The sequence below is a fragment of the Ochotona princeps genome, chromosome 1 (genome assembly GCF_030435755.1).
Source record: "Ochotona princeps isolate mOchPri1 chromosome 1, mOchPri1.hap1, whole genome shotgun sequence".
In the NCBI taxonomy this organism is placed as follows: Eukaryota; Metazoa; Chordata; class Mammalia; order Lagomorpha; family Ochotonidae; genus Ochotona; species Ochotona princeps.
The window spans coordinates 69,715,384-69,741,810 of record NC_080832.1 but is presented as its reverse complement, the minus strand read 5'-3'; the positions used below and the strand labels follow the sequence as shown (position 1 = coordinate 69,741,810).

The 26,427-nt window shown below is 43.7% G+C and overlaps 1 protein-coding gene across 3 annotated transcripts in view; it reads right to left on the bottom strand.

Moving 5' to 3' along the window:
• Positions 1 to 26,427, bottom strand: part of BACH2 (BTB domain and CNC homolog 2) — a 374,902-nt gene that overhangs the window by 65,191 nt on the left and 283,284 nt on the right. For all 3 annotated transcript variants that reach the window (XM_058660792.1, XM_058660797.1, XM_058660790.1), the window contains one exon: positions 21,286 to 21,540. In XM_058660792.1, coding sequence (XP_058516775.1) covers positions 21,286 to 21,528 — 243 coding nt within the window. In that variant the 5' untranslated portion in view covers positions 21,529 to 21,540. The remainder of the gene's footprint in view (positions 1 to 21,285; positions 21,541 to 26,427) is intronic.

The following is a 26,427-nucleotide window of genomic DNA, read 5'->3' as shown; positions in this document are numbered from 1 at the left end:
TTTCATTTTCTAAGGAAGGGTCACTGAACTACCCAGCAAGCCTTGCACACTGTGTCTCTCCCCAACACTCTAGCTCTAGATGCTGTTCTTTGGCCTTAACTGCTGCAAAGCGAGTGCTTTCCTAGCTATCAGAGTATCTATGATGTCACCACCTAGCCTACACCCTTCCCTGCTACATTTTCTCCTACAACATGGATCATCTGCCTGTACTCCATTGCCAATCACTGCACAGAAAGCTCTGTGAAGGCAGAGAAGTTGTCTGTTCTCACCGTTCTCATCACTGCTATTACCCAGGACACAGAACATTGTAGTTATTCAATGTAAACCTGCTGAATGAATGAATCACTGCTTCAGGTCATTCAGAGACGACTTTCCTAGCCATCCTATTTCATGCCACTTCTCTCTATTACCATTATATCACCCTACTTTATTTTGCCTTTATTTTGCTTCTAACACTTATGACCTTTTAAAAGCTTATTTTCCCTACTAAATGAAGGTCCATGGGAACACCAATGCATTTTGCTTTTTTTTTTTAAGATTTAAAAAAATTAGTTGAAAAGCAGAATTAAAGAGAGAGATAGGGAGAGAGAGAGAGAATGAGAGAAAGAAACAGGGAGAGGGAAATAAAGAATTAGGGGGGAGAGAGGTGGAGAGAGAGAGAGGTGGAGAGAGAGAGAGAGAGAGAGAGATGGAGAGAAAGAGGGAGAGATAGAGTGAGAAAGATTTGCTACATCATTTCCCAGATGGCTGAAATAGCTGCGGCTGGGCCAGGCCAAAGCTAGGAGCCAGAAGCTTCTTCCTAGTCTTACACACGGGTTCAGGGGCCCAACAGTTGAGCTGTCTTTCATTATTTTTCCATACACTTTAGCAAAGAGCTGGATCTGAAGTCTAAGTATTGTATGCCCACATGGAATGCGGTATTGCAGGTAGCAGCTTAACTTGTAAAGCTACACGACAGCCCCAAGACACTCTTGTCTTACCTACTGCTACATCGTCCACACTTCAAACAGGGCTCAGCACAGAGCAGGTGGTCAGCAAATGTTTGTAGAATAAATGAGACACACCTTGATGACAAGAATCAATCCAAACTCATTAGTGTGATAGAGACACAGGGTATCTTTCCATCCACTTTTGGTTCACTTCCCAAATCGCCACAATGGTTGGAGCTGGATCAAGTCAAAAGCCACTGTGCCACAATGCCAGCCTCAATAAGTTAATTTTCAATAAAATGTGCTCTCTTCCCTTGATCTGTATCTATGGGTATGTGCACATGTGTGTGCACACACAGATGAATGCCTGTGTACATTTTTTCCCCCACAATCATCTGAAAGTAACTGCAGATGTGGTGACATTCACCAGAGCATGTTATATAATCAGAACTCACTTTTTCCTTCTGGGAAGAAACCCCTAAAGTTGACATAATATTATGCCTGGATATACATTCTTTAACCTGCTCCAAGGATGTCCTTCATAGATTTTTTTTTCATCTTGGAGCCAATCAAAGATTACTCATTCTGTTTTGTTCATCTCCTAGAATCTAGCAAAATCCCCTCATCATTTTATCTTTCACAACAGTGAAATTTCTGCAAAGCTCAGACTGGTTGTTCTGAAAAATGTCTCACTCAGGATATCAAGTCATAATATTGTGCTCAAAAGTTAACCTCATTTATGCTTTCCTTCTGTGTGGTTAATTAACCAATTTATTATTACAGTGAGTTAATTTTTCAGTTTTAAATGTTCACATTCGCTGATTATCACCTTTCATGAATAAATTTTACTTTCTCGGTTATGTAAAATGTTTAAATGGACAATGCCCCTAAAAGACTCTCATGTTTAGCCCATTCTTTTTATTCAGTTTCTACCTACTTTCTGTAAGTAACTGGGATTGTTTTCTTCACATTCTTTATTTTTATTTTTATAAAAAGATGGCAGATGTATGCAGGTGTACATATTTATAAATCATGCATAATTACAGGTTATAAATACAAGGGTCCTCAAAAAATTCATGAAAATGCATATTATAAAAAAGTACACTTAGATTTCAAGATATTTTGCACCTAAATAAACATCTTAAAAAAATGTTGATTTATTTTCATCTGCCTGATTGGTAGATTTAGAAAGAAAGACAAAGGGAGAGAAATGTCTTTTATCAGCTGGTCCATTCCCAAATGCTGGGTCAGGTTAAAGTAAGGACACTGGGATTTCCACTCGGGGGCAGGAACCCAAACACTGGAGCCTTTATCTGCTGCATCCAAATGCATCAACAGGAAACTAGATCAGAAGCTGAGTAGCCAGGAATTGAACTGGCACTCTAATAAGAGATATGGGCCTTTGACATGGCAGTATAACCCACTGTGCCTTAATCTCATTTTTTCTATACACTTTGAAATACCCTTCTATCTTGCACAGAAGGAAACACCCATATATAGTGTATGTACACTTCCCTATTTTGTTTGTGAGTTTTTAAAATATTATTTTAGAAATTACCTCGTACCAGCTCACAGAGATCTACCGTTCTTCCTTTTTTCTCCATACTTTTCCTCGCTTCCCTCCCTCTCACTGTTACAGCTACATGGTATGTGGTGGTATAGCTGCATACAAGTGGGTAACTATGCAAATGTTGGTTGTGTTTGTAAAAATCCATTATTATTAGTGGAATATTATGCACAGAACAGTGTCCCTCCCAATTCTGCATCCTGAAGCCTGAGGCGCTAGCATGCCTGTGGAGGGATGTCCTTTCAAGTGGAGAAGAGTATCAGGCTGTTTTCTCCTTTCCATACACTTGCTAAGGGAAGGGCAAGTGAAGACACAGTGAGGAAGGAGCCATCTATAGGGATAGAGAGAGGCCTTAGCCACAACTAAACCTGCTGACTTCTTGATCTTGGGTTTTGGCCTCCCCAGGACTGTGAGAAAATAACTGTCTGTAGGCTAAGCTACCCAGACTGTGGTGTCTTGTTGTGGCAGACCAATACTTGAGTACTAAGAGCTAAATATTGTAGATTGGCCATGAAAACAAGCTAAAGGGTGAATTAAGAGAAAATAGCTTAACTTGAAAAAAAATTTAATGAAACAGAAGCTATTCTTGGAGTCTCCTGGGGAGGGAGAAAGAAGAAAACTGGCTTTCTGTGGAAGAAGACTAGTGTTCGGTGGAGCACAGAGGAGGCACCTGCTTGTCTCAGGCTGTTTTCAGCATCAGTGTGAGACTTACAGGTGCAGCTCCACCAGGACGTCATTCTCTATTCTGACTCACTCTTCCCAAGTTTGACCACGCATGTGTCAGATGCCTTCTGCCAGACTTTGGACTCATGGAGGGAAACTACCTTGGAACAACAGAGTTCACAGAACCGCTCCCAACACTGATGCCAGCACAATGCAGAGGTCCAGGGACACCCACGGACAGCCTCCCCAGGACCTGGAGATGACTTCTTGGTTTTTTTATTTATTTATTTGGGAGGTAGAAATATTATAAGTAGGTAGGTAGGCAGATACTTCTCCTAATTGCCTGTTCACTTCCCAAACACCTAAATGGACAGGGTGGAAGCCAGGAACACAATCCAAGCCTCCCACAGGGATGACAGGAATATAATCACTTGAGCCAGAGTCCACATTAACAGGAAGCCAGAGCTAGGAGCTGGAGCCAGGAATCAAACCCAGGCTCTCTAACACTTCTGGGCTAAGTTTTCCTCTAACAAGGTTCTACTGAGGATGCAAATTACCTTTCTTGTAAATTATGAGCTTCTAAAAATTACTATTCTCCAGCTGATTAACAACAACATGTGTTCATATCTTAACACCCTGACATATATTTGAAGAAATGGCTATAGGAAAATAGTCAATACACAAGCAGAGCCTGAAGTGAATATGAAGCTTATGAGTGACTTTCCAAAGCACACACTTACATCTCCCTGTGTTTGACAGTACCCACAAAAGGGTCTCTTTCCCCTGCTCAATTTCAGCACTTGTATACCATGGCCAGGAAAATCAACATGCAGATCCCCTGCTTTCTTCATAGTCGTTCAAGTTTGAGTACAGGTACCAGTTCTTTCTCCACCGGGGGGATGGATAAGGGCAGAGGCTTGGAGAACAGCTGTTATTTCCATGAAAAATAACACTAGCATTTCCCAGAGGTGGTGGTCTCACAGGAAGGCAGAGGCACCCCTATCGTTCATCACCTCATCAATTTCAAATTTTTGTGTTTAAATTTCACTCTCTTATAATAAGCCCCATGTAGCCTGACCACATTTTGAATGTTTCCCTCCAGTCTACCATTGGTGCTGATCAAAGAAGGCTCTTTAGCACCCTTGGGTGCCTTGCTGTAGGACATGGTTGGGCATTGACCGCTCCTATAGACTCTCCCCACAGTTGTTCCTGCAAGTTCTATCAATATTGTGAAGGCAGGTTTCAGATATTATAAATTTCACAGATGAGATGGAGCAATCTGATCCTCACCTCCATCTGAACAACTGTAGCACAAATAGCCGCCAACACAACATGGCACGTGTGGCGTTGTTTCAACTACCTTGGAAATTTTTTGAAGGAGCTGGTTTGACTTAAGATTGATAAGCTAGTCCCCCAAAGAGGGTCACGATATCCAGTCCTCAATTTGCATAGAGTACTGTACTTAGGCCATCTTGGCCCAGATGAGCATCTGCTTCTCTCTCTCATACACACACACACACACACACACACACACACACACACACTCACTTCTCTGAAGGTAATTCTATATTTTCTGGTCCCTGACTGCAGTATCCAGCATCTTGTACTATTATAAAACTCCTTTTGAACAGAGCTGAAATCCCCCATGTGTAGTTGTGACACTATTTCTTCTTGTTATCAGTGAATCAGAACATCTGGTCAACATCTACTACAACAGCCTCAAACAGAAGGCCTGACATACTCGGTCAAATAACTTACAAAGGTGACTGCATCTCTTTGTATGAACATGATATAGATCTGATGGATTCCATGGATCCCACAAATCCCTAGAGTTATATAAAGCAGACTGCCTTTAGTTTTCTAGTGCTTTCCCCAAACTATGAAGTTGTTATCCTGAATCTTGGGGTTCCATGCTTTTGATTTTGCACTTTCTCATTTGTAGAGCACGAGCCAATTCTTGGGATAGTACTGTTCCATTTGGCAGAGACACAAAAAATATTTGCACACAGTTTGGGCATTTGATGGGAAAAAGAATGATAACACAAACAGCAGAATCTCTCTTCTAGGCATGGAATGCCAATTTTTAAATAGCAAGACACTTGAGGGGTCTGTTAGCAACCACTTCGCTGGCCTGCTAGTATTTTCTGATTTCCCCACCTTTCTTGCTTGATAGCTAATAAGATAACAGTTAAGTCGTGACGCATCAGAAGTACCTCTTGGAACAGGTTTTTGAAGGGGACTGCATAGGACATTCTGTTTTGACCTGAGTCACTCAACATGGCTTGACACACACAAATGTGGGCCCTGATTGCAGACACCTGCTCTAATTCATCTGTGGTTTATGCCACCTGCAGGAATGATGTCATCTAGACAGAATTTGTAGAAGGAATAATCTGTCATTTGGTTTCAGAGAGATAGAGATAGAGATAGAGATAGAGAGAGAGAGAGAGAGAGAGAGAGAGAGAGAGAGAGAGAAAGAATTTAATGGCTGAGAGAAACTCAGACAAAATGGGAAGCAATGACATTTAATGCTATCCTTTATAATTCAGGAGTTAAAATGCAATAGTTGCTACTTCAGTAAGCTACAGACCTTCTGTATCTTTCCTTTGATTTTCTTCTAACTCAGGAATCTTTTATTGGCTAAATCCTAGCATTTTTTTGCAGCCCTGGTCAACTTCTTGGGTTTGCCCGGGAACAGCTGCCAGTATTACATTTTACTGCCAGTCAGTCAAAAAAGGCACTCATGTGGGAGGCCTGGCTCCACTCCACCCAGCATGCAGAATGTATTAACTTTTTCACACAGCCTGGGATGGGTCTTGCACTGAAGTCCCTCTCCGCTCTCTGCATCACTGTTAGCTTGGAGCTGCTGCCAATGTTGGTTAGGAAGACCACATGTTTTAGGTGTTTGTGTATACTAGGGTGATAGGAAAAGAGAACACTTCTGAGACATCAGGAAACCAAAAGTGCCACTATTTAATTGTTCCATTCCTCAAAGCAGAAAAAAAGTCAACCTTACATAATTTGGTTAAGAACAAAAATAAACAAGAACACAAATAGAAAGGTATTCACTGACTAGTATACACAACTTATTCTGCTTTTCTTGTGCCTCTAAGAACACATTTAAAACTTTTTTTTCCTTTTTGAAAACCATGTATCATTCCAATGTTTGGGTATGGTCCATTTTATTAAAAATCCTGGAGTCATTTTTCTGGCTATAGCTTATCCAATCAAGATTCCACATAGTCTCACCCTAAGAGGGGCCTTTTTCCAAAGCTGTCTGTTTGTATAACTGCACATCTACCAGAAATGTCTCGAATACCCCAACAATAGGGCTGAAACCTGAGGCAGTCTGGTGACATTCCAAGTTTTGGAATGGAATGTGTATCCATTAAGATTATTAGGTAACTCTACTGATAGCACACATCAGTGCCAAGTGTTAAAGCTGCCAAAGACAGACTCAACAAAACCTGACTCCAGGATTCCAACTCTGGGTGTTTTGGTGTGCAAACTCTGTTTTCTTGTAAGTCACTTGAACAACACATCACGCTTTCACTGCTGAATTGCCCTCTTCACTTTCATGAAGCAGAGAATAACTAAGAGATGCAATCAATGCTTCTCTTTCATTTGGCTTTCAGCCTCAATGGCCCTGCACTTCTTTTGGCAAAACAACACAGGTAATACGGGTGAAAAAGAAAGCCATTCTAAGAAGTGCTGGCTCAACACAAGCCCCAGTACATCATGAGTGACTCGGGCACCTACCCAGGAGTGATTTCTCTGCAACCACGAAGCCAGGCTAACTGGACAAGGGCTCTTCGCCAGCTTCTGTTGGCATGACCTACAAAACCCCTGGCTGGTGCTCATTATGGCTCTTTATCATATATGTATTTATATATATAAAATTTGTATAATCTGGATGGGAAGTGGAAATAATTTAAAAAAATCCTCCCAAGCACTATTTAACTTCTTATCATGAATTAAAACTTTAATTAAGTACCCTGTTAAAAGCCCGGGCTCTATGATTAAATATGACAAAATAAGAGTTATAATTACTGATTAAGTGAGAAACTTTATAGCTCTGAACTTTGTCTTTAGATCTATTAATTTTAATTGGAGTAGCCAAAGGGCTCCATAACAGGAGAAAGAAAGAATGTAAGAAACATTTTGTTCCTAGACAGAGAAATGTTTTAAAATGAACAGATAAATGGGTAATCAATTGCATAAGGCTTACTGCAAGCAATGTTATTGTTAAAGGCTTTACTATGAGTGTAAATCCAGTTAAAATGCTCATTAGAAATTCATAATATTGAGTTCTTGATTGCACCTAAGATACAGGCGAGATAAATAGGAAGAGTGAGAGGAAACCTGAAAACTAGCTTTCCAATCAGGTCATTTGAAAATAATTTTTAGAAATGCCTTAGGTTTTTGTCTACTCAACTCCTACTACTATGCCAAAAGGGGACTGCATTTCTGTATAAATTTCTTTAAATAGGACTTACTGGCCTCAGGATTTAAAAAATGTAAGAGGTTTGGAAACAGCTTACGCGTCTCAGTTTTAAAATTAGCTATTGCTATGGCTATTTCCGCACTAGATTTCCCTCCCTCTGTATCAGCAGCCTCCTGCAGCCTGCAGAGAGGGGATCACAATAGCATTAGCTCCCCTTTTGTGGCACTGTTTTATGGCACCCTGTTGTGCTGTGAGCCAGAGGCCCAGATTTCAGTACTGGAAGTCACCTTTGCGTTTCTATAAATAACTTCTGCCTGTAAGGCATTTCAGAATCATCAGCATGAAGGCCTGAAAACTTCTTCCCCACCAGCAAGCAGTTACCTGGGATATTCTGACTTCTTCATATTTCTTTGCTTTTTCTTCATCAGCTGCCAAGTCTCACTAATGTAACTTGGAAAACTGCACTGCAGCTTTTAATGAGTATCCCGAGGTAAGAGCTGTTTCATCACTGAAGCCTCTTCTTTCCTTTTATGGGACTAGCAATACCTAGCATATAGCATCATCCTTCCAATGAGTTTAACATGGCACATTTCATGAATCTCCACAGCAGCCCTGCCAAGTCAGCCTGGTAGCTAGTACTGTTACTTGCCGTGCACTCCTATGGGTGCTGAGATTGTTGAATGTGAAATGTTCAAAATCCTAAAATCCTCTGAAACAGTTGGGGAGCCATGATCTTTGTGTCTCTGCTACTATCTGCCTAGATTTCAGGTTATCCAACAGCCCGGTGTCCCACAGCCACCAGCTCCTAGGATTGCCTATTAGCACAATTTCTGGTAAGTCAGGGAGTTGTCACAAAAATAAGTAACGGCATTAAGTGGGCTCCTTTCCCAGAGGCCTGGGATATTCTCCTTCCTAACAGTTTGCTTCCTAGTTTCATGGTCATTCCTTATCTTGCCAGCAGAAAATCTCTCCTCACACTTCCCAACCACTGGGAATTCTCTCTCCCTCCAGAAGCAGCCAGGCCAAGTGTAAAAGAACTATAAATCTCCAGCTCAACAGATTATGCAGTCCAACTGCATGGTTCTCACAAAAGGCTGTGCCTGGCAAGGTTCAACCTATCTACTTGCTCAGCAGATACCACCCTGTACTGTGCACTCAGCGACGTCCCTTAGCAGTGAGAAATATTTATTCACTTGAAAGATAGTGAGAGAGAGAGAGAGATGAGATGGAGAGAAACGGAGAGAGAGGGAGAGAGAGGGAGAGAGAGGAAAAGAGAGAGAGAGAGGGAGAGAGGGAGAGAGAGACAGAGAGAAGCAAGAGATATATTTCCATCCACTGCTCAATGATCCACTCCCCAAACATTTCCAACAGACAGGGCTGGGAAGACTGTTGCCAGGAGCCCCAAACTCCACCCAAGCACTTGGGTGGCAGGAGCCCAAGTACTTGGACAGCTGGGACTTTTATCAGCACTCTGATAGAGGATTTGGCATGCTGCACCACAACACTTGCCCTAGCGAATATATTTCCATCTCTTCGATCTTCTAGAATTTTCCTACCTAGAATTTTCTCATCTGCCCAGGTGTTAGTCAGGACAGGTTAGGCTATGCTGAGGTAATACATAAGCCATCAAAATTTCATGGCTGGAGAATCAAAATGTCAGAGTAGGGTAAGGACATTTTTAAACAGGTGAGAATCATTAGCCAGGATGAAGCAGAAAGGGTAGATTCCCAGGAAACAGGAGAGGACAGGCCAATAGTAGAGGGGCACCTGGAGACTGATGGACACAGACAAGCAGCCGAGACAACAGAGTGGTGTTTTAGTGACCAGGTACCCTAGCAGCAGTCAGCAAGTGGCAATCCAAGCTCTACCAGCAGCCAGGGCTCCACCTGCAGCTAGGTGGGAGGGGAGTTCACTGGGAGGTCAAGCGGTGAACTCAAAGAACTGCCTATCCTGCTAATTTATTTGATCTAATCAGGAGCAGAGACAGAGCAGCAGACCCCAAAAAGGCGGTGCAGGAACACTGTGGATTTCACAGCCCAGACCCCCACCAGGGTCACACTGGTGCCACTTTGTATAGTGAGGTAAAGGCTGTGGGACTGGAGGGACTACAGTGAACTGTGCTTGTGCTACGTCAGGAGTAAACTCATTTCTGACTCAGTACAGGGGAAAACGGTACTGAAATGGTATCATACAGGTTTTACTCGAAAAAGGTCTGGTTAGCCCCCAGAATTAATGACCAACAAATCCATAACTCCAACCAGTGCAATGTCAGGCGCCATTTTATATAGTGTGGTAAAGGCTGTGGGACTGGAGGGACAACAGTGAGTTGTACATGCATTAAGCTGGGAGTGAGCTCACTTACAGCTCAGTGCATTAAAATGGTCCACTGGGAAAGTAGTACCAACAATGGCATCCTACAGGTCCCACCCAAAATAGGTCTAGGTGGCCCTCAGACCTAACAGCCCACAGGTTCTGGCAAGATCAGCACCACCAAAAATTCCTAATCCTAGAAACTACTCAAACCACAAGTGGGAGAAAGTTTATACAGGCAATGGTGCATTCACAGCACAGCATTACAGGAGGTGGAGAGTGGTGAGCCAAAAACTGGTGCTATGGAAACCATGGTAGAATCCCAACTTAATAACCCAGGCCTGAAACTCACTGGAAGGAGTGGCACAAGTTGACTACAAAAAACTGGGTACCAAACACAATCAGTAAAATTGAACTGTAGACCTGTGAGTGACACAGCTTAGAATCTTACCCTAAGGAGAACAACTGGCTAACCAGCAGTGCAATGACCACAAATAAGAGACAGCAGCACAATGAATATTACTGAAGAACCCCTACAAAGGTGTAAAAGCCTTTGCCAACCTCAAAGTTACCTGAGGAATATATCAAGGAAATGGGGATAAAGAACTTAAAAAACCTGATATAAAGCTTCTTACCAACAATGAGAAGCACATACATGATGAGTTCAAGGAATATGTCACATAGGAAATAGCAACACTGAAGCAAAATCAAGCAGAATTATTAGAAATGAAGGACACAATGGAACAAATAAAAAGTTCAGCAGAAAGCCTCAACAACAGAACGAATGAAGTAGAAGAAAAGAATCACAGAATTGGAAGGTATTTCTTGTTACAACGGAGAAACAATCAAAAAGCTGGAAGCAGAGCTGAGTCAAGCTAAAAAAAGTATCCAAGAATTAAAAGACACTATTAAAAGACCAAATATGAGTTATGGGAGTTCCAGAAGGCGCAGAAAGAGAAGCTGGGTTTAAAACATGCATTCAAGGGCCCAGCACAGTAGCTGAGTGGCTAGTCCTTGCCTTGTATGCACTGGGATCCCATATGGGCGACAGTTCAAATCCCGGTGGCCATGCTTCCAATCCAGCTCCCTGCTTCTGGAAAAACAGACCTTGGGACTCTGCAACAGCATGGGAGACCCATAAGTTCTTGGCTCCTGGCTTCAGACTGGCGCAGCTCTGGCCATTGTGGCCACTTGCGGAGTGAATCAATGATGGAAGATTTTCCTCTCTGTTTCTCCTCCTCTCTATATATCTGATTTACCAATAAAAATAAATAAAGTGTTTTTTTTTAAAAAATGTATTCAATGAAATTATAAAGGACAACTTCCCTAATCTGCAGAAAGAATTGGGAAACAGAATACAGGAGGGATGCAGCACTCTTAACAGGATTAACCAAAGCAGTCTTCACCACAACAGATGATAATCAAGCTTTCTTTATATGTGCACCTGAAAAAAAAATCAATTTTGGGCCTGGCGGTGTGACCTAGTGGCTAAAGTCCTCGCCTTGAAAGCCCCGGGATCCCATATGGGCGCCAGTTCTAATCCCGGCAGCTCCACTTCCCATCCAGCTCCCTGCTTGTGGCCTGGGAAAGCAGTCGAGGATGGCCCAATGCATCCTGCACCCACATTGGAGACCCGGAAGAGGTTCCAGGTTCCTGGCTTCGGATCAGCACAGCACTGGCCCATTGCGGCTCACTTGGGGAGTAAGACATCGGACGGAAGATCTTCCTCTCTGTCTCTCCTCTTCTCTGTGTATCTGACTTTGTAATAAAAATAAATCTTTTTTTTTTAAAGATTTATTCATTTTTATTACAGCCAGATATACACAGAGGAGGAGAGACAGAGAGGAAGATCTTCCATCCGATGATTCACTCCCCAAGTGAGCCGCAACGGGCCAGTACGCGCCGATCCGATGCCGGGAACCTGGAACCTCTTCCGGGTCTCCCACGCGGGTGCAGTGTCCCAAAGCATTGGGCCACCCTTGACTGCTTTCCCAGGCCACAAGCAGGGAGCTGGATGGGAAGTGGAGCTGCTGGGATTAGAACAGGCGCCCATATGGGATCCCGGGGCTTTCAAGGCGAGGACTTTAGCCGCTAGGCCATGCCGCCGGGCCCAATAAAAATAAATCTTAAAAAAAAATAAATTTATATACAGAGGAACCCCAATCAGACTCACAGCTGACCTCTCACAAGAAACTTTTTAGGCCAGAAGAGAATGGAGTGACATACTCCAGATTCTGAAAGGATAAAATTGTTGGTCCAGAATAACATACCCAGCAAAGCTTTCCTTTGTCTTTGAAAATGAAATAAAATTCTTCCACAGTGAAGAAAAACTCAAAGAATTCACCTCTTCCAAACCTGTCCTTCAAGACATTCTCTTCATGGAGAAAAGAAATAGCACCCACCAAAACCAAAGGCAAATGTGGAGAATATCCCAGTAAATGACAACAGAGTAATTCAAACAATCAACAACACACTGCTAAAATGACAGGACCAAATTGCCACTTATTCACATTAAACTGGAATGTAAATGGAATAAAATTATCAATAAAACATCATAGATCAGTTTACTGGATCAACGAATAAAACCCATCTATCTGTTGCCTATAGGAGACACATCTCACCAACAAAGATCAGTGGAAACTATATCTCATGAATTTTGATGCTTTTGTTTTTATTTCTTCAAAACAGTTTTTTCCCTCACATTGCATTCTTCACTGACTCACAGATCATACAGTAACATCATTTCTTCAAGAAGGTTCTTGATTTAAATTTTTCCAGCAACATATTAGTCATCTAGTACCAAGTTATTTAACTCCATGACATTGTAAATTTCTATTTTTCTTCCTGCTGTTGATTTTGTTTTGTGGCTTTTCATGGAAGGGGATGTATAGTAACTGTGTAATGGAGACTATCATATCCAGATGTGAGCATATAATGCAGTATGCATCTCTACTTCCAGATCAAAGATGGACTCCCAAAGAAACTGTTGAGTATATCTTGAAAATATGATGCTGTACTTTCTGCCATTGTCCATGCCTGCAATAGCAGAATGATATACTTATGACTGTTTATGAAGAACTATACTATAGTAATAATAGAGGGGCAATCAGCAGGGGAGGGAGGGAATCTGGGGTGGGAGTATGGGAAATCCCAGTGCCTATGGAACTGTATCATAAAATAATAAAAAAGTTAATGTCTACGGACAGTGTGATGGCATAGCAAGATAATCTTCCTACTAGTGCTGGCATCTCATATGGCTACTGATTCATATCTGAGCTATTCCACTTCAGATCCAGTTGTCTGCTTTTGGCCTAGAAAGTCACTGGAGGTTGGTCCAAGTCCTTGGTACACTGCAACAACATGGAGACCTGGAAGTTGCTCCTGACACCCAGCACTGGATCCATTCAGCTCTGAATGTTGTGGTCATTTGCGGAGTGAACCAACACAAGGAAGACCTCTCTCACTGTCTCTCCTCTTTTTTGTAAAGTCTGCCTTTTCAATTAAAAATAAATAAATCTTTAGAAAAGGTAATGGCTTAGTGTAACAGTTTATTTTACATTTGTCTCAGTCCGAATCAAATCAATGGTTCTTTGCTCACTGTCATCCAACAATGACTCAGGGATCTGGGCTTCAGCACCTCCAACCTGGAACTCTTTGGCATCAGGTAAATGAATGGGAAAGCGTGGGGGGAATGCAGTCTGACTTCTACTCTTCTCACATACTACCACGCTCCTTGGTTAGATTCAGTCATATGGTCCTTCTTACTGCAAATTTAGTATTTTAAAAAAATATTTATTTTTACTTAAAAGGTAGATTTAAAGAGAAAAGGAGAGAAACGGAGAGAGAGAGAGAGAAGGGGAAAATAGAGAAAGAGTGATCTTCCATCTACTAGTTTATTCCCCAAATGGCCACAACAGCAAGAGTTGAGACAATCTTAAGCCAGGATTCAGGAAGTTCTTCTGGATTCTCCCACATGCGTGTAAGGTCCCAAGGATTTGAGCCATTCTCCACCGCCTTCCCAGGCTATAAGCAAGATGTTGGATTGGAAATGGAATAGCCAGAACACAATTGGTGTGCATGCGGGATGCTGGTGCCACAGGTACAGGATTAACCTGCAATGCTGCCACCCTGATCCAAATTTAGTTTTCCTACATGTCCAAGAAGAAAAGAAAACTGGGTGTGGGTGAACAATGGAGATCTTTACCATAGTGAAAACAGGCTGGAATTTCTTCGTACTTGAAGAGACAAATGCAACATCTTTTGACATTATCCCCCCTCTCCTCTGTTAACTTGAAATCTCTAACCTACATTAGCTCTTGCCAATTCCACTCTTTCCACTCTCTGGAAATTACGGAATTGGCCTTTTCTCCTGTTACTTCCCCCAAAGTGCTCAGCAAAATCACAAATGGCCTCCAAATTGCTAGATGGCCAATTTTCAGCCTTCACCTTTGCTGGCTAGCATGTCATTTGACACGGCTGACTATTTTCTCCTCCTTGAAACACCTGCTTTACCCACCTCCGGCAACACACACTGCCTCCTCTCCTTTTCCCTCCAAGCTTGCCCTTTGCTGGTCAACCCTACTGGCTCCTTTTCTTCACCCTAATGTAGACAGCATTAAGGCTCACTCTTGGGACTTCTTTTCTGCCCACTTTCTCTTTTATGCTCATATTAGATCTTTTGGCTTTCAACATTCCAGAACTCTAGTGTTCAAATTTCTAGCTCCAGGCTTGATCCTTCCTATGAATTCCTATCGTGAATAGGAACCTCTATTTAGATGCGAACAGGTATCTCAAACTGAATCTGTAAAAAACACAATTTTATTCTCCCCTTCCTCAATCCTTCCTGCCAAACATATTCCTTCTCGTCTGACCTATTGCAGCTAATGACAAACCAAACCTTGGAGCGATTTATCTTTATTTTTCCCTACCTTAAATGTAACCTCTAAGAAAAACCTATAGGCTCTGCTGCCCCACTGCCATGGTCCTGGTTGGGGCACCATGTAGGCTCTGGGTTATTGCCTGAGCTTCTGAAGGGTTTGCCTAGCCTTTGCCCAAATCTGTTTAAATCTAGCAATCAGAATGACCTCCTGGCAAACCTTCCGAAGACCTCCCTGCCTAGTCCTAGCAAAACCATGTGTTCAACAAGGTGCATAGGCTGGCTCCACCCACTCTCCGAGAATTTGCTTCCCACTCTGGCTGCTTGCTCTGTCCCTGTGCATCAAACCTACCAGGCCTGTTCCAGCCTCCAGGCCTTTCCCTGATGTCTTCCCTGGAGCCGGCTTCCTTACCTCTTTCCTATTTCTCCTCCACAGTCTTTCTGCTGAAACAGACCTGCTATGATTGCCTATTTGAAATGCCATCACCTGCACCCTGACACCCCCAAACTCCCTTCTCTGATGTCCCTCAATGGTATGTAACAAATCACACTTCCTATTTAGTTCTTCTCTCTCTTTCTTCCTCCAGATGCTGGAATGTAAGTCAGGACCATCCAGCACTTGGGTTGATGCCTCTCAGAAAACACAAAAACCTTGGTAGGCAAGTGTGCACTGAGTGAATGAGTGAGGACATAGAAGCCCAGGTTTGTTTAAGGCCTTATAGCAGATATGCAAAGGCCCAGGTTATCGTTTTCCTAGTCTCCAAGGGTGGATGTTCCTCAAATTCTAACGTCTTTCTTTTCTTCCTTCCTTCCTTCCTCCTTTCCTTCCTTCATTTCTTCTTCCCTCCCTCCCTTCTCTTTCGCTTTTCTTTTTGTTCTTCGGACAAACAGTAGTGATGTCTCTTCAGTTCAGGGGGTGAATGAAGCAAGCCCAAATGGCTGCCTCTATGCTTGCTGGTTGGGAACTCTTTTTACCACTTCCCCAAACCTGCCTCTTCCCTCCAGTTCACACTCTGGCTCAGAATGCTGTTGGCATGCTGGGCTGTAGCATTAAGCGTTCTCTGTATCATTACATCCTGAAAGGGCTGCTCAAAGTCAATCAAGGCTAGCTTATTGCTTCCTTAAAAGTCTGGAGCAAACCCACCCAAGAGACAATAACAGCTCTCTCATGCTCTGAGATCTTCCAGGCGAGATGCTTTCTTGGTTTCCTGTTGGCATCTGTGCTTGGCAGTGCTGCTGCAGGGATGTTCTTACTGTTCCCTGTGGTTAAGATGTACAACACATGCCCTGTCTTCTGAACCCCTCTGGATCAGCTTGCCTTTTTGTTTAGCACTGAGATTTGCTTCAAAGTCTTGAGAAAGAATGAAAACAAGACATAGAAGTATGTACGAGCTAGTAGAAATCTGAAACATAATTGAGGCTAAGAAAATGTAAGGTTCATCCAAAGGGGCCATACTCACTCCTACCTGGTATCCACCGCCTGCATGAGGATGAAATGACACAGGAAACAAGTGCAAAAAATGTGGGGGTGACTTGGCAATAACTTTTGGCTGCCTCTCTTCTCCTGTCATTCTTGGAGATAGCCAAGCAGAGTCTTAAGATTGAGGTGAGGAGACCAGTGTTGTGGCACAGTTAGTTAAGCTGCTTTCTGTAACACTAGCACCCCATACTGGTGCTGGTGTGTGTCCTGGCTGCTCCACTTTCAATCCAGCTCCATGCTAAGGGCCCAAAGAAAGCATCAGAAGATGACCTAAGTGTTTGGGCCCCTGCCACCCACATGGGATGTTAGTTTTTTAATGCAGTAAGTTCTTATGCACAGCTAATTTCCACAGCCAACTCCTTTTTTCATGATCAGCTTACCACAAGCCAAAATACCAGGCGTGAAGAGATATTAGGAGGTCCTTTATTGCAACAGGATAGAAACAGGAGTGGAAGTGGGGGATGGGGAGAACATGAAGGTTAATGTCTCCTGCCATGGTGGCAGGATGGGGGCTGCCAGGGAAGGGGCAAGATAGAAGAGGAAGGGGAAGAGCCAGGAAAAGGGGGGAAGGGCGCACATATGAAGGCTCATTTATACAATCAGGTGAGCCTGAAAGGTGTGGGGGTGTGGGGAATTGGTTGGGAGTGGCTGCAGGTGGGTCCCAGGGACTGATGACTGAGATTATCACAGGTAACTGGTAGGTGGGTGGGAATCAGGGGAGGGTCAAGAGAGACTGGTGTAGGGTTCTCAGGTGAGACCGCATGAGGAAGTACCAGGCTCCTGGCCTCAGGTTGGTCCAGTCATGGCTATTGTAGTCTTTGGAGTGTGAGCCACTGGATGGAAAATCTCTCTCTTCTTCTGACTTTGAAATGAATAAACAAATCTTTAAGGAAAAATGGGTTCAGTGCACAAACTCACTGTGGGTTACCCATTTCTCTGCTGCGTATCCCATTTCTACTTGCCATTCCTGACACATTCTCAGAGTGACTTCGGTCACTGTGACGCCGCTTCTGGCACGGCCAGCATCCAGCCTGGATCTGTCTCCAGGACCACAGCCAAGGGTATGTCTGCTGAGCCACCTTTAACCCTAATGAACAGTGGAGAAATGGCTCATGATGCTTCACATCCATTTTCTTCATTTCCAAGCACAAAACATACTTACTAACCATACAGTAAGCGATCTGTTCCACTGTGTGATGAAAGAACCAGGTATAGTAGCTAACTTCTTACTGCTTGCTGACCCTCATGTCTGTGTGTGTTTCAATGAGAAGGCAAAACTCAAGTCCTATAAATCTCAGACTGTTATTACATTGCAGAAAAAGCAAACCAAAAACCACACATGACAATTCAATTGCTCTTGACTTCTAGAAGGAGGTCTTTATTTTTGTCTCTTTCTCTTGAGTTGAGCGGTTACTCACAAGGTTGAGTGGCTCTGATTTGCAAGTAGTGGCATTGTGTATCAGGAGCCAAGATTTGGTGGTACAGCTGTGTGACTGGATGTAGCTGGAGGCAAGAGCTGAGTCTGGGGGGGTGGGAAGGAGGACCAGAGGGAGACAGAGACAGCAGTTCGCATTTGGAAGTGGCATGACTCAAAGTGCAACTTACAGGGGAAGCAAAAAGAGTTGGCAGGGAAGGAAGGAGGGCAGGCCAGTTGGTGTTCTGAATTTAGTAACAGGTTTAAGATAAGATTTAATTTTTAATTTTCAGAAAAGTATTTACTCATTTATTTGAAATAGGTACAGAGTGGGAGAAAAAGAGGAGGGGGGGAGGAGGAGGAGGAGAGAGAGAGAAACCTTGTACTGCTAGCTCATTCCCTTAGATGGCTGGAACAGATAGCACTTGGCCAGGCTGAAGGCAGGAGCCAGGAGCTTCATTCAGGTCTCCTACACGAGTAGCATGGCCCCAAGCACTTGGGCCATCTTCCACTGCTTTTCCCAGGTCATTAGCGTGGAGTTGGTTTGGAAGTGGGACAGCCAGGCCACGAAATGGGGCTGGGATGCTGGTCTCACAGGTACAGGCTTCTCTTGCCTTGCCATAGTGTCGGCCTCAAGGTGAGGTTGAAGGATTTCCAAGGACCTCTTCTGATGCTTTCCTTACATCATAGGAATCAACTACCAGTTAGTTGCAGGCAGCTACTATTCAAGGCAACATTTGGGATCTTTGCTGATTTGCTATTTCATTCAAGTTTTGTGAATTTCCTCACTGAGCTCAGTATGACACCACTGAGTGTGTTGAGTGTGTGAGAATGTGCCATTATACATAGTGCAGGTGGAGGAAAGTCAGGCCCAGCATGTGTGGCCACAGGCAGGTGCTCTAAGCAGAGGGAGATGGCCTGTCAAACAGGCCCCAGAAACAGTGACAGATCGACAAAGGAAAATGCCACTGGGGTTTCAGGCCCATCAGCAAGATACTTAGAGCTGGATTACTGATAATACAAATTCTTGTGTCCCACGCAGAAAGAATCTGGTTATAACTGAAGATCCCAGGCCACTGAGCAACCAGAATACTTCAATAGTTGTTGGAGGAAACAAGGATAGCAGCCTTTGCCTGGGCTAAATGGCAGAGAAATCAACATTTAACCAACTCTCACATTACTAGAATGTAACCTAAAAGGCCCAACAGATTTTTGTGGGTCATCTGCACCAAAATCAGAGTATAACGCTAGAAATAAGCAATTATCAGTGATTATGACATACACACAGACTCTAGTTTCCTTTGTATTTGATTGTCTTGGTACTGTTAATTTTAAAAATTATTTATTCATGAAGATAGAGAATGAGCTCTCAACTGCCATGACTGGGGTTGGACTGGGTCTGAAGTCAGAAGCTGGGAACAAAATCCAGGTTTCCCGTGTAGGTGGCAGGAACATAATCACTTGAGCCATCACTGCTGCCTCCCAAAGTCTGCACTGGCTGTAGTCAAGAGCTATATCTAGGAGCCAGATCCAGGAGTTAAATCGAGGTACTTTTGGTATGGTTTGTAGAGAGGGCACCTTAGTTGGGAATCCTAACTGTTAGCCCAAATGATCATCCTTAAAAACGTTCTTTAATAAGTGATTTGAGGACTTCAGTATTTGTGGGGTTTTTACACATAAGAACCGGGGCTCAGGGAGATAAGGTGAGACCGACCAGACCAGCATCTCAGTGCTAATTGGGGGCAGGCCTGGCAATGGGACCATGTAACCAATAGCCACCAAAGGCAGACTTAACAGAGGTCAAGTATCGTTTTCATATGTAAATATATTTTGATATGAACTATTTTATTACTTTTTTGAAAATCAGTAAAACTCAGAGTCTTCAAATAGAAAACATATAAATAAAAGGTATGCCCCACTTCTATGCCCACAGCCTTTTTGGGTAATTGGAAGTTTCCCAAGTATTTTCAAAGGATTCTAGAGTATCTTACGTTTGACCCACACCTGCTATGAGACAAGCATTGTGCTGAGAACTTTGATACTTATCATCTCCTCTAATCCTCAGGGCAGCTTGACTGGTTAAGTTTGCCTCCATTGGTAAGGATGAGGAGATCCTGCAGCTACAGCTGCCATTCCTTTACCTTTTCATGTGCTCAGAACAAAGTCCTTCCTTCCCCTCTACTGTCTTTCAGTTCCTGGTATCTCTCTAACCATCTGCTTACTAGTGGGCTGGTGCCTGTCATGGAGGAGTTGATGATGAGGACAAAGGAAGCATGTTAATGCGAAGCGTCCTCACCCTTTGCTTTTCAGGGCCAGCAGCAGGTGTTGCTTAAGAAGGGACTGAAACATGGTGACCCCAACCCCCGCCCCACCTTTCCCCCACATCTTGTTTGCCTCTCTGTTTTTCATGTTGAACCAGAAGCCTTTCAGTGGAGCAGGTGCCTGCTCAATCACCTTCTACAGTCTCATGTACAAGGGTACTTCAATGTGTTCACAACAAATGAAATCAAAAGATAAGATTATTTTGGTGAAAAACATCTTGAAATCTGTGCAGTTTTATTTTTCGTAACATACATTTTTCATGAACTATTTTGTAGACCTCTTGTACAACCTGCTTCATGCATTTCTGTTACTTGTGAGGTCTCTGAAAATATTTCCGGGCTTGCAACCCCTGGGACTGAGGGTTAGTTGTAACCATTGGCGCCTTGTATCTAGTGATGGTTTTTCTTAGGATTGCTGCCAAGAGCTGCTCAATGAGAATGCTCACAACCCTGGGACTCTGTTCTTAAAGCCTAAGCAGTTGTGTAGTACACAGCTTCCACAGCTGTTGGAAGAGGCCGTAGGGTCGCATAGGTGATGGTTCTGCCCAGAACATGGCACCCCAGGTGGCTCAGCATCACTCTGTGTGCCTTGAAAAAGAAGGAAAGGCTGGATGACGGGGAAGAGCAATTGTAGTCACAGTTCAAAGGGTGACTGATTTAAAGGCTTGCCCTTGTGAAGTCTCTCTATTCAGTTGAAGGTCATGTGTGCACAAAGCAGGCCCAGCTTCTGGCATTCCTAAAGCATAGAAGTGACAGGTTTCACGGAAGGAATCAAGAAACCCAAATGGGGGATTTTCAACAATGGCAAGAAAAGCAAGCTTACATTTCTTAGAATTTGCCTATATTAACAGTGAAAACGACTCGCAACCTTTTTTTTCCCCAAGCAAGAAAGTTTGCTGTGAATGCTCTCATTCTTTCACTCTCAAGGGAAGTCTAGCCATCCCTAAACCATCTGCAAGAGAGAACTCAGAGTGGTTGTTTCAGGTCCCATATCTAGGAGTGAACCACTCAAAACCTGAATGTAAGACAATGAGAAATGATGAGTGCCTGGGCCCCAGGTGGGGCTTGGTTCTCTTAAAGAAACAGGCTCTTTTTCATGTCTTTGCCTCTGAGACTTCAAGTGCATTTCGCAAGTGGCCAGGTCACAAAGCTAGCGAGTAGGCACCTGGATGTGAGCCTCTGAGCAGGGCTGTGTACCAGGCATGCCTTCTGGCTGTCAGTCACTCTCAGAGTCAGTAAACCCCCTTTGAATGACCACACCAACAAAACCAAACACAGTACCTCCTCGGGCAAGCTGACGACCAAGTCATTTTTCGTCTGTCCAACCAGTGCCTGCCAGAAGTATTCACTGCATGCGGCCAGCACAGCCCGGTGGGCGCGGAACTCCTTCCTTTCCACGATCAAAGTCACGTCACAGAGAATATCCTTTTTGCGCTGGTCATTGAGGCCGAGGAGGATGTTGGTGCAGTGGACTGTGGACTCGTACACATACATGGGGGAGTCAGGCTTCTCATCCACAGACATGCCGTTCACACCCTGAAAGAAAGGAAGGTTGAGTCACCACTGAGACCAAGTCAGATGGAGCATGCAAGAGAACATCAGGCTTCCAAGGGCTATGAGCCTGCAGAAAGGAGGGCAAATGCCAATCGGCACATCCAGATCTGGTGAGCACATACCTGCAAAACCAAGCCAGACACAGCTGGAAAGTCAAGTTCTAGGACTAAGTTACACCCTCTCCATTTACTCTAGTCTTCTTTCCAGTAGCAGGTAGCAAAGCCAGATTTTTCTTTTTAAACGGAAAGTATGAAATATATACAATGGTCCGCACTTTTGGTAGTTCTGATTTTCTTAGAAGGCTGCAAAGGAACTCTCACATATAGAGGGGCCAATTCAAGTGCTAATTGAGATTTGTGTTGAGGAAATGAATCATTTTGAAGCATTTGAGAGACTGTCTTGATGGAGTACACGTCAGTTCTTAAGTAGAAATTTGGCTAGGAGGCCGAGTGGAGTAAACATCTCACAATACATAATTTAACAAGTGAACTGTACGAACATTAGCGTCAGATACAGACAGCTACTGTAACTGCCTGCTGCTACTTCAAGACAAAGCAAGGCTAACAGATTATTGCTTGGCTTTAAAAAATATTCAGAATTGTGCATTATCATAGGAATCATGATGTGTGTGCATCTTCTTTAAGAGGATATACAACACATCAATAGGAGCCATGAAAAAGAAGATATATATTTGGGGCTGGTGGGGTGGTGTAGCATTCTAATCCTCTACCTGGGGACCCATATGGATGCCAGTTCATCTCCTGCCTGATCCCTCTCTGATCCTGCTCCCTGCTTCTGACCTGTAAAGCTACAGGGGATGGTTCAAAGTCCTTGGGCTCTTGCACCCACATGGGAGACCCAGAGGAAGCTCCTGGCTCTGGATTGGCTCAGCTCTGGCTGTTGTAGTCATTTGGGGAGTGAACCACTGGATGGAAGCCCCTGCTTTCCCAGCCCCCATCTCTCCTCACTGTAAATCTACCTTTAAAATAAAATTTAAAAATCTTACAAAAAGACTTATTATGCATGTATCCAAGATAAAGAATTAGTTTTACAAAAGGGTTCTTTTTCTTTTTTTTTTTTTTTAACTTATTTAAAAGGAGGCAGAGTTACTAAGAGGCAGACAAGAGAGGAAGGGAAAGTTGGGGGAAGGAGAGTAAGGGGGAATGAGGAAGAGATAGAGTGAGGGAAGAGAGGGGTGAGAGGGGTGAGGAGAAGGGGCGGAAGGAAGGAGGAAAGGAGAGGGATGAGAGAGAGTCTGCCATCCAAGTGATGCAACAGGTGGGATTAGACCAGACCAAAGCCAATAGCCTGGAACTCCACCCAGGTCTCTCATATCGGTGGCACAGGCCCAAGCACTTGAGCCATGTTCTGCTGCCTTCCCTGGTACATTAGCAAGATTTGAAGAGGAGACGCCTGACTCCAGCTGCTGATTATATGGGATGCTAGTCAGGCAGGCTGTGGCTTAACCTACTACAGCACAATCCACCCCCTACAGAAGGGTTCTTAGCTCTATAAAATATCTGTTAAGGTATTTTTAAATACAGTGTATATGTTTAATTTAAATAACATGCTTTATCAATAATGGTTACTATTTTCTAAATTTCTTTATTGGAAAGGCAGATATGCAAAGAGAAGGAGAGACAGAGAGAAATATCTTCTGTTTGCTTGTTCACTCCCCAGGTAGCCACAATGACTGGACCTTGGCTGATCTGAAGCCGGGAACCAGGAGTTTCTTACAGTTCTCCCATGTAGGCACAGGGTCCCAAGGCTTTGGGCCATCCTCCACTGTCCTCCCAGGCCACAGGCAGGGAGCTGGATGGGCAATGGAGCAGCCGGGACATGAATCAGCACCCAGATGGGACACCGGAGCTGTAGGGCAGAGGATTAGTGCTGAGCACTGCATAGGTCCCAACAACTGTTACTATTAATATAAATTCCAGTACTGAGTCCTTTTGTCCTCTAGACTTACATTCTTAATTACTTTTTAAACCAGCTCTACCACACATTAAACTAGACATATTTATACTGTGCATTTGATGCTTTGGCAACTGTGAAGTTATCACATTAAGGCAGTCACCATATCCACCCTTCCCCTAAGTTTCACTACATCTTTTAACAGTTCCTCCTTCTACTTCTCTCCACTTTGCCACTATGAGAGCAGCTTTCTGAAACATAGTAGTTGGCATTTGATAGTTTTATAGACAAATGGAATCATATAATATATACTCTTTGAGATCTCCCTTTTACTTAGCATAACTTGTATGTATTAAAAGTTTGCTTCTTTGTTGCTGAGTCACATCGTTCGGATATGATTTCTAATGCATTAATCTACTGAGGAATACTGCGTTGTTGGTTTCTGGTTACTACAAACAAAGCTGCTACAAATACAGATGTCCAAGCCTTTGAATGAACATACGCTCTCATTTGTTTTAGGCACAATTGCTGGGTCATATGGTAAATGTATGCTTAACTTCTAAAGAAACCACCACTACCTTATAAAATGATTGTATCACTTCTACATTTTCACTGGTAGCATATAAAAATTCCAGTTTCCTTGTTTCTTTGCCAATATTTGGTATGGCCAGTCTAATTTTTGCCATACTAGTAGGTACACTGTGGTATGTCTGTGTGATTATTAAGTTATTTTAATGACTCAAGATACTGAGTATTTTTTGTCACTCTCTCTCTCTCAAGCTTTATTTTTCTTTGAAAAGCAGAATTACAGAGACAGAGGGAGAGAAAGAGAGAGAGAGAAAAAAACCTTCCATCTGCTGCTTCATTCTCCAGATGGCCGCAATGACCAGAGTTGATCTAGTCCGAAGTTGGGAGTCTGGGGCTGCTTCTGGGTCTCCCATGTGGGCCATCTACTGCTGCTTTCCTAGGCATATTAGCAGGGTGCTAGAATGAAAGTGAAACAGCCGGTCTTTTGATATGGGTGCTGTTGATGCTGGCATCAGCATTACCTGCTATGCCACAAATACTGAGCATTTTAATGTGTTTATTTGCCATCTGGCTATTTTCTTTAGACTCTATATATACTATATAAGAAAGAGAGAGAAGGAGGGAGGGAGGAAGTGAGGAATACAGAGAGAGAGAGAGAGAGAAGGAGAGAGAGAGAGAGAGAGAGAGAGAGAGAGAGAGAGAGAGTGAGTGAGAGAGAAGAGAGAGAGGCAGATAACGTGCAAACAATACCCAATCTTCTGGTTCACTCACCAAGTACACACAAGAGCCAAAGTCGAAATCAGGAGCTGGGAATGAAATCCAGGTCTCTCAAGACGGTATGGAAACCCAATTTTTTTTTGTTTTTTTTTAATCTATTTTATTGTGTTGTTGTTGACAATCTTTACATAGTTAATTACAGTTAAAGAAAGAAAAAGGAAAAAAAAAGGTTCAGGGGGATAGGGAAGTGGGTAATACTATTATGTCCATATTGTTTCCATCATGTATCTGAGGTAAAGGGGGATATTGAGGGAGAAGCCCCACCCGGTTTCCCGCCCACCCCGAGTCCCGGATGTGGGCATGCTCTGAGATATGTGCTCAAGTGGTGTTAATAGTTCTCCAGTTATGAATCGCTGCCAGTTTCGCTCGATGAGGTCGTCCACTGATTGATATGGTCCATTATAAAGTCTCTGTTTGCCCCATATTTCGCTGCCAACATATAGCTGAGATGAATGATTGATCTGCTCTGTCTTCTGTCTTTTCTTGATTAGAGTTCTGAGTCCAGCAGTTCGATTGGGGAGATCTCCAAAGAAACTTTGAGGTATTCCCAGACTAGTTTCTTGTATGTTCTAGCAAGCACAGGGCCCGGCACAGTCCATCACCCCAATCAGCTGGTGGTTGCAATTGCTGTGTTGGTTCTGTTTTCAGTCCCGAGTTGCACTGGAACCAATGGGTGTTGCAGTCCAGTCTGGTTCTGCCCAGCACGTACTCGGCCCTCACACAAACCAGTGGGAGCTGCAGCCTAGTCGGGGCGACAGACAACAACCCCCACCAGGCCCGCCCCCTACCCTGGTTTGCCAGTATGTGTAGCAGAAGACCAGTCTGTCCCCCATCCCATTTGGCTCTGGCACTTGTCAATGGGTATTAAAGCTTAGTTCTATCTAACCAACTCAACCATCCAGCCCTCATGGGTGCTGTTGAGTGCCTCTCTATCTAGCCATCCCAGCCCCCGTCCTAGTTTTCATGCCCTCCCACGGGAATAGTGACCCAAGAAGGGGGAACCCACTTTTTCCCTCCCAGGTCTCTCTGTCCCGGTTTATGCACTCTTTAGGTGGTTCTGTGATTTGACTTGACAGAATTAGTCCCCAGTGCCAGCTTCTGCGGCTATGCCCAAACATCCCTCACCCACTCTAATTTATGCTTGCACCAGCAGGAATAATCAGCCCAGCCTGGCTTTTCCCTGATCTAGTCCACATGCAGCGCACAGGTGTTGTAGCCTTGCATAGTCTAGTCTGTCTCTATCCCAGCCCACGTTCTCCATTGGGAGTAGCTGTCCGGCGAGGGAACCAGCCCCTTAATCCCCCCGCCAGTTCTGCCCCTCCCTTCCTTCCTGGATCTCACGTGTGTTGGTTGGGTGCTGCATTCATATCCAGTACAGGCAACCACGCCCTGGCATTCCATAATGTGTACTGGTTTTGTCGCGACCAAACCCGGCTCATCCCACACTCTGATCTGGTGCTTGGATTTACCAGTGGGTGACATGAACTGATTCAGCCTGGTCTGCTCCTGACCCATGCTGAATGTGTGCCAGTGGGAAACTTTCCATGGCCTATTCTGGACTGGGCAACCCAATTATTTAAGCTATAACTGTTGCCTTCCAGGGCCTGCATCAGCAGAAGTTGTGATGGAGAACTCAAGCTAGGCACTTGG